The sequence below is a fragment of the Halichoerus grypus genome, chromosome X (assembly GCF_964656455.1).
Source record: "Halichoerus grypus chromosome X, mHalGry1.hap1.1, whole genome shotgun sequence".
Taxonomy (NCBI): Eukaryota; Metazoa; Chordata; class Mammalia; order Carnivora; family Phocidae; genus Halichoerus; species Halichoerus grypus.
The window spans coordinates 71,915,280-71,929,014 of record NC_135727.1 but is presented as its reverse complement, the minus strand read 5'-3'; the positions used below and the strand labels follow the sequence as shown (position 1 = coordinate 71,929,014).

Here is a 13,735-nt window from a genome sequence, read left to right as displayed (position 1 = left end):
TGTAAAAACGCACCCCACCTGGCCCTCAATTTCCCCGTTTGCTCATTGAAGGCAGATATTCTTCACTCTAAACTCCTGTTGCTGAGGCAGAAGAGAAACTCCACAGGCTGTGGATTATCTCAAACAGCACTTGCTGCGTTGTAAAGGGACCCACACATATTTGTTGAATTAATTAATCTATCAAGAAATTTCAGGGGACTGTTCGAACCTGCGTGGGGCAACATCACTTCAGTTCCACCTGGCATAGGTGCACTTCTTGGCCATTTAGATTGAGGCCCCAGATTCACTCTAGGAGTGGGGCTGCCTCGGTCCCACCCCAATCTCACTCCCTTTGGCTCCCAGGCTCCTGGGTCTCCTTTTTCTTTTGGCGCGCCACAGGATTGCAAACACAGCAGGCATGGTTTCATTCCAAACCAAGAACTGTTTTAATTAGTTTAACGTCTGTTAAACGCTTTGAAGATTGAAAGCAACAGATAAGTACTGGATGATGTTATTAACAACTGCAGTTAATTGCAAACATTTCTATTAATTCTAGTTTCTGTTTCCTTTTCTTTGCTCCACTTTCTTCCCAAGGTTCCCCAATTCTTCTCGGCCTCCCCCTCCTTGCCTTCTCCTGCCCCCGTACAAGCGCTATAGGGTTAAATTGGGGCGGAGTCCAGGGATGAATGACAGCGGCGGTCACCAACTGGGACAGGCGCAAGCGGGACGAACTGGGTGGGGCAGTCAGGCAGAGGGGGGAACCCACACGCCCCCAAGGCCCCGCCCTGTGGCTGGAGGCCCAGGGTGGAATGGCAGGGGGCGGGGCGCCAAGGCTTGGCGGGCCGGTGGTTGGGCGTCCAGGCAGCCGCTTGGGGGATGGGGCGGGGTCGGCTTGGGCCACCTCCCTCATTCTCCCCGCGGGCCGAGCCGCCCCTCTCTCCCGCCCCTCCTCCTCCCTTTCCCACCCCTCGGAGTGGAGCTGCACATGCGGCAGCTCCCTGCTCCGTTCTGCCCAGCCTCCGTTGCTCTGGAACGGGTCCCTGCAGCCCCCGGCCGATGGCAGGGCAGTAGCCGCCTGTCAGGGGTCCTGAACGGCTGAGGCAGACGCGGCGGCTCCAGGGCCTCAGAGAGTGGGTGTCTCCGGAGGCCATGGGCTACCCCGAGGTAGAGCGCAGGGAACCTCTGCCCACGGCAGCGCCGCGGGAGCGGGGGAGCCAGGGCTGCGGCTGTCGCGGGGCCCCTGCCCGGGCGGGCGAAGGGAACAGCTGCCGGCTCTTCCTGGGTTTCTTTGGCCTCTCGCTGGCCCTCCACCTGCTGACGTTGTGCTGCTACCTAGAGTTGCGCTCCGAGTTGCGGCGGGAACGGGGAGCCGAGTCCCGCCTTGGCCCCAGCACCCCTGGCACCTCTGGCACCCTGAGCAGCCCCGGTGGCCTCGACCCTGACGGTCCCATCACCCGCCACTTCGGGCAGCCATCACCTCAGCAGCAGCCGCTGGAACCGGGAGAAACCACACTCCCCCCACACTCCCAGGACGGGCACCAGGTGAGTCACCTAGGAGGGGCGGTGGCGGCGGAGGCCCCCTCCCCTTGTGGGCAGGGCGGGGGCCCTCCCCCACAGGGCCCTGGGGAGGACTCTGCCACCTCCAGCCAAGTTGCAGGGCCGGACCAGGGAGTGGGCAGGCGAGCCGGGGAGAGGTTGCCCCGGGGCAGGTTGTCCTGGGTCCTGGTCTAGCTCACCCAGACTCTCTCCGGACCCCTGGACTTGGGAACTCTGGCCGGCGCCCGCCGCCCCCCAGCTACCCGCTGCCTTGGGGAAAGTTGGCGGCTCTCCCGGCCGCGGAGGTGCGGGTGCTGCCCCTCTGGCGGACTAACGGCAGCAGCTTGGCCCTTCTGCTCCTGGTGAGATTCCCTGCCCGCGGTGCTTGTTTTTTCGTGTCCAGAGCTGATGCCAGCACGAGCAGGCTCTCCTTTGGAGTTGGAGCTGTAAACAGCTGTAATAACTGCTCCACAGTTGAAACAACTTTTAATCGTATTTTCAGCGTGGGTCCTTGTGCGCTGACCAGAACGTGGGCTTGTTCACACTTACCTGCAATTTGAGACTGGTTGTCCTCAGTGTTCTAGTGAGGATCAGCGCCCCTGTGGAATTCTGGTAGAAATATGCCGTCTTGCTAGACAACTTCTGAACAGCAATTTAAAAAATCTATGGAAATAAAACTCACCCTTTGCATGCCGGTTCTGACTCTTTTGGGGGGGGTAGGTAGGGTGAGTGTGAAGTCTATTCACTACTGCTAGTTTGAGAACAGGAATCTACTGATGGAATAATTACTCAAGAGTAATCTTTCAAGGGCAGTTTTGTTTTGTTTTGCAATCTTTATGGTAGCTTTGGTAGTTGTCTTCAACTAAATCTGGTGCACTTAAAATAAGTATTCTCTTAAGTGCCATATTTTGTCATGTGAAATTTAAGAGAAGCAAGCATCCAAGAATCCTTTTGAGGTGGCTAGAGAATAATAGTGAATTTGTTCCTTTTGGGGAAGAGGGCAAGTTGTGTAAATAAGTTTCTTGAAATGAGGGGCCCAGGATTTCTATATTTACTACCACATCCAGAGTCATTGTCATAAGCTAAACATTATTTGTGCTCTTTGACCACCTATCCAAAGCTGGCATCTCATTCATGATGAAACTGTAATGTTGGGACTGACATATATTCTACATTGTGCATTGTAAAGTTACACTGAGCCGAAAAACGTCTTGCTAGCCCACTCCAACTTATATAACAGCTTATCAAAGAAGAGAATCAGTAGACATGCTTCTCATACTTGAAACTTTAAACACTGTAGCTAAATGATAATTAACTAGGATTCTGGCTCCCTTTATCTATCCACCCCCGCCCCCACAATGCCCAGTAGAAATACTTAGCCACTGAACATTGATACTCTGTGAAAAGATGAAGTAATTGAACTTCCTTAGTCAAATGGTAGCCAAAGCTTTTGGTATTTAGGATGGACAGACCTATGTTTATATACTGAGGATTAGCAGGACAGCTGCACTCTAGGGCGTCTGTGATGGTGTGTGACTCTCACAGGTCTACAATGGCATTTAGTCGCCTGTTGTTTGCATAGCACTTCGAATAGTTCTGTCTAGGTTTAAATACAGCTCCCTATTTTCTGTCCTTCTGTTTTAATCTTTTTGAGGAGTAGCAACAAGCATACTGGCTCTTTACATTTGCTGGCGTCAATTGGAGTCAGGGATTTTTAGAATTGTGAGGGGCCCTATGAGTCCATTTTGTTTGATCCCCTTGGATAGCACAGAGGCCCTGAGGGAGGGGGGAATGATTTGTCCAAGGTCATATAACTATGGTCAACAGTAGAAGGGAAGTTGGTCTCTTGACTCCCAGTTCAAGAAAGTTCGTTTGTTCCCCAATAGCATACAACTACTGGAACCTTTTTGGGAAAAGTGGGATGGAGCTCCATAGTACAATTCTTGTAATGTAGAGGACTCAGATTTGCATCAATTTCTTTTACTCCACCTGTATTTTGGCCAGACTAAGTTTAACATGTATTCCTTACTCTTCCTGAACATTACTTTCGGGAGAATTGAAATATACTTTAAAGGAATTTTAGCCAGATTCAAATTATTTTCTCTTGAGGATATTAGTTTTAGTACTCCCCCCCCCCCCCAAAAAAAGGGAAAAGTTGGCTATTAGAGTTAAATTGATACTGCTACATCTTGGGTAAAATTTCTAGTGCCCTGGTGCACCCTCTGCTGGCTTTGCAGGGACATTTAATTGCAGTATCTGCTGACAGTCAAGATTCTAAGTTGTGCTGACAGATTCTGATTCATAAACAAGGAAGTAAACAGCCTTGTGGGATTTGGCCACGTAGGTCACATTTTTATATTTTAGTTTTTCAACACAAACAGCTGCTCTTACAGCAACTCTTAGATGGAGAGGAAGAAAGATAAAAATATTACACCCTTCAATGGGCAGAACATTCAGGTTTCTCACCAGTTTATTTGCAAGGAGTAAAGACAAACTGATGAGACTAAATTGCGGAAAGATCTCATGAGACCAAGTAGGCAAAACAGAGGCACTTCATTGTATAAGGTCATACAAACCTACCCATGTTTATGAGATGATGGGCTCAGTTATGACTCAAGAAAGGGATCTAGAGATCACTGAAGAGGTTCATTTGTATCTCTCAATTTAAAAACGTTTAAAACAAGATACAGAAGAAATTAGGGCAGTTGGGATACATAGCAGAAAGATCAGCAAAGTGCTCTGGGGGAATTGGTAGAAAAGCCTCCCCAGTGGGGACACTGCTAATGATAAAAAGTGAGAGGGTCACCTCAGACCTTTTGGAATCATAACTGTCTCCTTCAGCTGGAGTAGCTGAGGAGTACCTGTAGATTTATCCGGCTACTCACTGAAGATGATCTAAAGAGCTAGGTACATCTCACCAACTTCTGAGTCAGACAGTACACAATATGATTGTTACAGTAAAAAAATAAAAAATCACTGTTGATCATTCTGTGAAGAAGTTGGCCCAGTTGTGATTATGGTCCTCAAAGCCAATAATATGGTAGACATCAGCAGGAAGGATGTTGAAAACAATGACAAAACAAAACCCTTATCTTTTCCACGTAAAAGATCAAAAGTGGATTTGCATCCATAATCATGTAGGAAATTCTGGTGGCTGCTTCTCAAGAAAAACCTAACAGCTGATAAAAGTCCCTAGAAACCCAATTAAATTGATCAAAAGGATAGAGGGATTTTCTAGTTGTTTTTTTTTCCCCAGTCAGGAGAGAGAGAGAGGTTGAGGGAGGGATATGATCAAAGTCTACAAAACCATGAGAGAGATGAATAAGGCTAATATATTGGTATAATTTAACAATTTAGCTCAATAAATAGCCTGCTATCAGCCAGACATGGAGGAGAGGCAAGTAAAGTAGTATCTCATTCAAATGATTGCCCTAAGAGATAATCTAAACTGGAACTCTAAGATTTAGGAAGTGTTTAGAAAAATAAATATGAGTAGATTAATGAGGATTTATTTGGGACTGTTGGGGATATTTGGAAAATGTTCCTAATTATTTGAGATGATGACATAGAAATCAACTTTATCTTTCCACAAAACATCTCTTGGTTTAACTAGATAGAACATTAGTGTATACAGATTTTACATTACTTATTAAGGCTGGTTGATCAAGAAAATGACTAGGAGTCATTAAATCCAAGAATTTTTTTAGTGGAATGGGATCCAGATAAAATAACTTTCTATAGGTTTTTTTTTTTTTCCTATAGGTTTAACTCTAGAGTTTTTAGTGTGACATTCAAGGTTTTTGATCAACTGACTCCATTATACCTCTCCCATTTTCTCCCTCAATAATTCTACTCCTGCAACCCACCCACCATATCCTGTCTTGGGATCATTCTCTAGTTCTTATGGTTGTTTTTGGTTTAATAACTCTTACGTCTTTATATAGAACTCTTCAGAAATCTGCCTCCTTTTTTTGTCTTTTTCACAGTACCTGACTCAATGCTAGTTAAGGTACTTTAATACTTGTTGAGTTAAATATTATTTTGGGCCTTTGGAGATCATCATGGGAAACAAAGACATTTTCTCTGTATGTAACAAGCCTGCTTTCCTCAGGTCTTGCTAAGCCTGTATCAGCTTTGCTTAGGTGAGTCAAATTGTTCTACTGGCAATGTTTCATTGGTTTCTAGAATTATTAGAAAGTGAAATGGAGAGAAGCCCTAACCACATTACCTTTAAAGTGGTGCAAAAAGCTTTCTGTACATCGTTTGATGTTTTATTTTGTTTGTTTTTAAGTCTCACCTCTTTCTCTCTTAGATTTTGTGAAAAAATAATCCATAATCTATCTGTAAATACCTTATAGGGAAGATTTCTTTATAATAGAGAGCTTCTGAAGCCATTTAATCCCGAAGAACATTACCAAGAAAACCATTTGCCTTGCCTTTTAGGGTGGCCCTCATAGAAGACCAACTTTATCTATTGTACTTGGCTCTTCGTTTTTTTTTTTTTTTATTTCCCCCACTTTTCTATTGAAGTATTGCATACATACAGAAAAGGTGACAAATCATGCTTGTACAATTTGATGAATTACTACACAGTGAACACAGTGATGTTACCAGAACCCAGGTCAAGAAATAGAACTAGCATTTCACAACCCCCACATTATGCTCCATTCCTATCACTGTACCTTCCTCCAACAAAGTTAATGACTTTCTCAACTTCTAACATCATAGATTAGTTTTACCTATTTTTAACTTGATGTAAATCAAACAATCTATATTTTGTAGGGAGTCTTTATTTTCTCAACATTATGTGATAGCCATCATGTTGCACAAAGCTATAGTTTTTTATTTGTATTTTTGTATATTATTTCCTTGTTTGAATATACTAAAGCTTATTCATTTTACTGATTGTTTGGATTGTTTCTGTTTGGGTTATTATAAATAATATGACTATTATCATACATATCTTTTGCTTATATGTACTTGAATTTCTGGTGGGTATATACCTAGGATTAGAATTTTTGGGTTGTAGGGAATACATATTTTCAAATTTATTGATAATGATAGTTTTTCAAAGTGATTATACCAATTTACATTCCATCAGCAGTATATGAAAATTCTAGTTGTTCCACATTCTTGTTAACACTTGTTATTATCACTCTTTTAAATTATAGCTATTCTGGTAGATGGGTTTGTAATACTATCTCATTGTAATTTTAATTGCCATTTCTCAGAATCTGACTAATGAAGTTGTACTCTTTTTCATATGATTATTATCTATCTGGATAGCTGCTTCTATGAAGTACCTGTACAAGTATTTTGCTCATTTTTAAAAATTGGGTTATTTGTCCTTTTCCTATAGATTTGTAGGAATCCTTTATATACTTTGGCTATGAACCATTTTTGTACTTTTTATGTTGCAAGCCCTTCCCAAATCTCTTTATAGCATTCTTTGAGGAACAGACATTTTAAATTTTAATGTGTCTAGTTTTTCAGTATTTTCCTTTATGACTAGTGTTTTTTGTGTTTCATTTAAGTAGTATTTTCCTCCCTTGAGATCATGTAGATATTCTTCCATGTTATCTTCTAGGAGCTTTATGTTTTTGCCATTCACATTTAGATCTACAGTCCATCTGGAATTGATTTATGTGTATAGTGAGATATTAGGGGCCAAGTTTTGTTTTCCATATAGACATTCAACTGACCCTGGCCATTTATTATAAGGAATGTCTTTTTCTTCACTTCTTTACAGTGTCACCTTTGTCATAAATTGTCTGCATATGTGCGAGATTGTTTCTGAACTGTTTGTTCTGTTCTATTAGTCTATTTGTCATTGTAACAATACCATAGCCTTAATTACTGGACTTTATAATAAGCTCTTGATATCTGGTAAAGCAAGTCCTTCCACCTTGTTTCTCTTCTTTAAAAGTATCCTGGATGTTCTTGGCCCTTGGCATTTCTCTATATATTTTAGAACTAGCTCATCATATTCCACAAAAAAAGAATAATTTTAAAGGGAATGATGTCAGCAAGATGGTAGATTAGGAAGTCCTGAACCCTCCTCCCCACCCCCAACACACTCATTTGGCAATGATTCAAGGAAAAATTCCCTTTGTGAGAAATTAAGGGACTAATTGAAAGGCTCCTATACCTGGGGTGAATATGAAACCAGACTACTGACCCCAGCAGGGAGATTTGGGATACCCTCTCACCAGCATACCTGCTACCAGCTCAGCACCATATGATAAGGAAGAGAGACCCCCTAGCTTCCAGATTCTCCCAGGGGAGGGAAGGGGTTGGTTCACATGTCCAGCACTCACAAGTTTTCAGAGGACTGACTTCTGTCTTTCTCGTCTTAAAACTCTGAAGGGCCTGCCTAGGAGAAAACAGTGACAGTGTCTTGGGCTGGTAGATATCATAGATCATCCCTCTTGCTGAGCACAGAGCAAAAAGGCAAAAAAATCCCAGCTCTCAATATTTCCTTGGGGAAGAAAAGTTTATCTGTGCATCTGGTGCTCCACCTTCTCCAGGGCTGCCCAAAGAACTGGCATCTGACTTGCCAGTCTAGGAGTGCAAGGATCTGGCACAGTCTAGTTTTGGACGTGAACAGAAATGATGGCTAGGACTGGTAGATGCCATAGATCCTCCCACCCTGCTCATCACAGAGTGGATAGAGGAAACATTTCAGCTTTCAGCTTACTCCCGGAGATGGAAGAGATGATTTGTGGATTCAGTGCCACAACTTCTCCAGGGTTGCCCAAAGAACTGGCATCTGTATTGCCAGTCTTGGATCTCTGATGGGTCTGGCATAGTCTAGCTATCTGGGGGAAAACAGAGATGGCAGTTTGGACTGGTAAATGCATAGCTACTCCACTCTGTACAGAGTAAGTAGAAAAAAGCCACAGCTGCTTGCTTCTCTTTGGGGAGGGAAATAATTGATAGAAGCCCCCAGAATCTCTGATTGGGTTGATTTGTGAAGGTCTTATGTACAAGACCAATCCATAGAGCTTGGAAGAGGTGCTTTCTTTGTGTAATGTGTAGACACCAACACAGAGAGTCAGTGAAAATGAAAAATCAGCAAAGATGTTCCACACAAAGGAATACATTATATGTCCAGATAATGACCCTAACGAAAGAGTTATGAGATTTATTTGACAGAGAATTAAAAATGACTGTTATAAAGATGCTCACCTCAATCTCAAGAGAACAGTGCATAAATAGAGAATTCTAACAAAGAGAAAATAGAACCAAACAAAAATTATGGAGCTATAGAACCCAATAATTAAACTGAAGAAATCATGAGCAGGATTCAGCAGCAGGTTAGGTAAAGCAGACAGATCAGTGCACTAAGATTGGTCTTTGGAAATAATTCAGTCAGTGGAGCAAAAATTTAAAAAAGTGAAAAAGCTTAAGAGACTATGGGACACCATCAAGAAGACCATTATAGGCATTAGGGGAGTCCCAGAAAAAGGAGAGAGACAAAAGACCAGAAAGCTTATTCAAAGAAATAATAGCGGAAAACGTTCCAAATCTGGGGAAGAAAATTGACAACCAAATTCAAGAAGCCCAGAGATTACTAAATAAATAAACCCAGAGAAATCCACACCAAGACACATTATACTCAAATTGTCAAAAATCAAAAACAGAATTTTGAAAGCCTCAAAAGAAAACCAATTTATCATAAACAAGGGAACTCCCCCTAAGGCTATCAGCAAACATTTGAGCAAAAATCTTACAGACCAGAAGGGAGTGGGATAATATATTCAAAGTGCTGAAGGGAAAGAAAAAAAAAAAAAAAAACCCTGCCAACCAAGAATACAATACCTGTCAAAACTGTTCTTAATAAGAACAGATACAGACACTCCTAGACAAATAAAAGCTGAGGAAATTCATCATCACTTAGACCCGACTTACACGAAATGCTACAGGGAGTTTATTAACTTGAAATGAAAGGATACTAAAGAGCTGTGTGATAGCATGAGAAAGTATGAAACTTATTGGTAAAACTAAATATATAGACACATACAGAATACTGTATTACTGTAATGGTGAAGATAAGTCATTTTTATTTCTAGTATAAAAGTTAAATGGCAAAAGTATTAAAAATAACTGTTAAAAATACACAATATGAAAAAACAGATGTACAATATGGATAGATGTAGAATGTGACAAAAATAATAAGTTGTGTATGAGAAATGTGAGCGTGTAGAATTTTTGTATGCAATCGAACTTGTTATCAGCTTAAAATAGACTTATAAAAAGAAAAATCAGCATATCGATACAAAAAAACAAAATACAGGAAGATAACGAGAAGAAATAAAGACTAAAGAATCTCAAGACTAACAGAAAACTAACAAAATGGCAGTAATAAATCCTTCCCTATCAATACTTACTTCAAATGTAAATAGACAAAACTCCTCCAAAGCCCTATAATGACCAAATGGATAAAACCAAGACCCAGTAATATGTTTTTTTACAAAAAACTCACTTTAGATTCAAGGACACACATAGACTGGACATAAAAGGATAGAAAAATCATATGGTATTTGTCTTTCTCTGACTGACTTATTTCACTTAGTGTAATACTCTATAGCTCCATCCTTATTGTAAATGATTTCACTCATGTGGAATTTAAGAAACAAAGCAAATGAACAAAGGAAAAAAAAGGAAGTAAACCAAGAAACAAACTCTTAGAGAACAAACTGATGGCTAGCAGAAGGGAGGTAGGTGTGGGTGGGTTAAATAGGTAATGGGGATTAAGGAATGCACTTGTGATGAGCACTGGATGATGTATGGAATTGTTGAAACCCTATATTGTATACCTTAAATTAATATTAATTACTCTGTATGTTAACTAACTGGAATTTAAATAAAAACTTAAAGAATAGCAAAAGATAGTCCATGCAAGTGATAAACAGAAGAGAGCAGAATTGGCTATACTTCAGACAAAATAAACTTTAAGTCAAAAACTATCAGAAGAGGCAAAGAAGGACATTATATAATGATAAAATGGTCCATTCAACAGGATGATATAACAGTTATATATGCACCAGCATCAGAAAACCTAAACCTAAAACACAAACATTGACAGAATCAAAGGGAGGAATAGACAGCAATACAATAATAGTAGAAAACATCAATGCTTCAGTTTCAATAATGGATAGAACATCTAGACAGAAGAACAATAAGGAAACAGAGGACTTCAACAACAGTATAGACCAAATGGACCTAACAAACATGCAGAACATTCTATGCAACAGCAGCATAATACATATTCTTCACAAGCACACATATCTTTCCCCAGAAAAGATAACATGTTAGGTCACAAAGCAAGTCTTAACAAATTTAAGAAGATTGAAATCATGACATGTATCTATTCTGAACAGAATAGAATGAAGCTAGAAATCAGTAGCAGAAAGAAAACTGGAATATTCACAAATATGTGGAAATTAAACAGCACACTCTTAACCATTGGGTCAAAGAATAAATCAAAAGAAATTAGAAAATACCTCAAGAAAAAAAACATAACCTACCAAAACTTAAGGGATGCAGCAAAAGTAGTATGAAGAGGGAAGTTAATAGCAATAAATGCCTACATTAAAAAAGAAGAAAGATCTGAAATGACATAACTTTAGGGAGCTAGAAAAAGAACAAACTGAATCCAAAATTGGAAGAAAGAAGGAAATAAGGATTAGAACAGAAATAAACAAAATCGAAGATAGAAAAATTGACAAACTTAAGAGATTTTTCAAAAGGTAAAGGACAACCCCTAGCTAGACTAGATGCAAAAAAAAAAAAAAGACTCAAAATCAGAAATGAAAGAAGAGACATTACATCTAATGGCACAGAAATAAAAAAGGATCATAAGAGACTACTATGAACAATTATATGTCAATAAACTGGGTTATCTAGAAGAAATGACAAATTCCTAGAAACGTACAACCTACCAAGACTAAATCATGAAGAACTAGAAAGTTTGAACACACCTATACCTACTATGGAGAATGAATCAGTAATCAAAAAGGTCACAACAAGGAAAAGACCAGGACCAGATGGCTACACTTATGAATTCTACCAAACATTTAAAGAAATAATACCAGGCTTTCTCAAACTCCTCTAAAAAATTGAAGGGGAGGATCACTTCCAAAGTTATTTTATGAGATTAGCATTACCCTAATACCAAAGCAAGACAAAGACAACAAAAGGAAAGAAAACTATAGATCAATATCCCTAATGAATTTAAGATGCAAAAATCTTCAACAAAATACTAGCAAACTGAATCCAACAGCACATTAAAAGGATCATACACGGGATGCCTTGGTGGCTCAGTTGGTTAAGTGTCTGCCTTGGGCCCAGCTCATGATCCCAGGGTCCTGGGATCAAGTCCCACATCAGGCTCCCTGCTCAGCAGGGACTCTGCTTCTACCTCTGCTTGCTGCTCCCCCTGCTTGTACTCTCTCGCTTGTTCTCTCTGACAAATAAATAAATAAAATCTTAAAAAAAAAAAAAAGGACCATACACCATGACCAAGTGGGATTTATTCCTGGGATGTGGGGATGATTCAACATATAAAAACCAATTAATGTGATACCTACATTAACAGAATAAAAGATACAAATCACATTATCTCAATAGATGTATAAAAATCATTTAACAGGGGCGCCTGGGTGGCTCAGTCATTAAGCATCTGCCTTTGGCTCGGGTCATGATCCCGGGGTCCTGGGATCGAGCCCCACGTTGGGCTCTCTGCTCGGCGGGAGGCCTGCTTCTCCCTCTCCCACTCCCCCTGCTTGTGTTCCCTCTCTCACTGTCTGTCTCTCTGTCAAAATAAAAAAAAAAATCATTTAACAAAATTTACACTTTTATTATAAAAGCTCTCAACAAACTAGAAATATGAGTAAAATACTTCAAAATAATTAAGACAATATATGAAAAGCCCACATCTGACATCATACTCAATGGTGAAAAACTGAAAGCTTTTCCTCTAAGAGTTGGAACAAGGCAAGGATGTTCACTCTCACCATTTCTATTCAACATAGTACTAGGAGTCCTAGCTAGAGCAATTAGGCCAGAAAAAAAAGCCATCCAATTAGAAAGGAAGAAGTAAAATTATCCTTGTTTGCGGATGTCATGAATAAACAAATTCAATAAAGTTGCAGGATACCAAATCAACATACAAAAATCAGTTGCATTTCTTTTTTTAAAAAAAGATTTTATTTATTTGTCAGAGCATGCACAAGCAGCGGGGAGTGGCAGGCAAAGGGAGAAGCAGGCTCCCCAGTGAGCAGGGAGCCCGATGTGGGATTTGATCCCACGACTCTGGGATCATGACCTGAGCTGAAGACAGATGTTTTACCAACTGAGCCACCCAGGCATCCCTCAGTTGCATTTCTATACACTCAAATGAACTATCTGAAAAGGCATTAAGAAAACAGCCCCACTTACAATAGCACTGGAAAGAATACAACATTTAGGAATAAACTAAGGAGGCAAAAGATGTCTATACTGAAAACTACAAGGAATCGATAAAAGAAATTTAAAAAGAAACACAAAAAATGGAAAGACATCCTATGTTTTTGGATTGGAAGACTAAGTATTATTTAAATGTCCATACCACAAAAAGCAATCTACTGATTCAGTGAAATCCCTATTAAAATTCTAATGGCATTTTTCCCAGAACTAGAGCAAACCTAAAATATGTGCAGAACAAAAGACCCCAAATATCCAATTTAAGGAAGAAGAACAAAACTGGAGGCTCACACTTCCTGTTATCAAACTATATTACAAAACTCTAGTTACCAAAACAGTATGGTGTTAAAACACAAGTGTTGGTGAGAATGTGGAGAAAAAGGAACACGTGTGCCCTGTTGGTGGGAATGCAAACTGGTGTAGCCACTCTGGAAAATAGTATGGAGGTTCCTCCAAAAATTAAAAATATAACTATAATCTAGCAATTACACTACTGGGTATTTACCCAAAGAATACAAAAATACTAATTCAGAGGGATACATGCACCCCAATTTATAGCAACATTATCTACAATAGTCAAATTATGGAAAGAGCCCAAATATCCATTGACTGATGAATGGATAAACAAGATGAAGTATTTATTTATATGTATATATATATAATGGAATATTACTCAGCCATAAGAAAGAATGCAATCTTTCCACTTGCAATGACATGGATGGAGCTAGAGAGTATTATACTAAGCTAATTCAGT

At 40.1% G+C, this 13,735-nt stretch overlaps 1 protein-coding gene across 2 annotated transcripts in view; it reads left to right on the top strand.

Moving 5' to 3' along the window:
- The first annotated feature begins 957 nt into the window (after window positions 1-957).
- EDA (ectodysplasin A) overlaps window positions 958-13,735 on the top strand; it is a 414,154-nt gene continuing 401,376 nt past the window's right edge. For both annotated transcript variants that reach the window (XM_078065069.1, XM_078065068.1), the window contains exon 1: window positions 958-1,521. In XM_078065069.1, coding sequence (XP_077921195.1) covers window positions 1,129-1,521 — 393 coding nt within the window. In that variant the 5' untranslated portion in view covers window positions 958-1,128. The remainder of the gene's footprint in view (window positions 1,522-13,735) is intronic.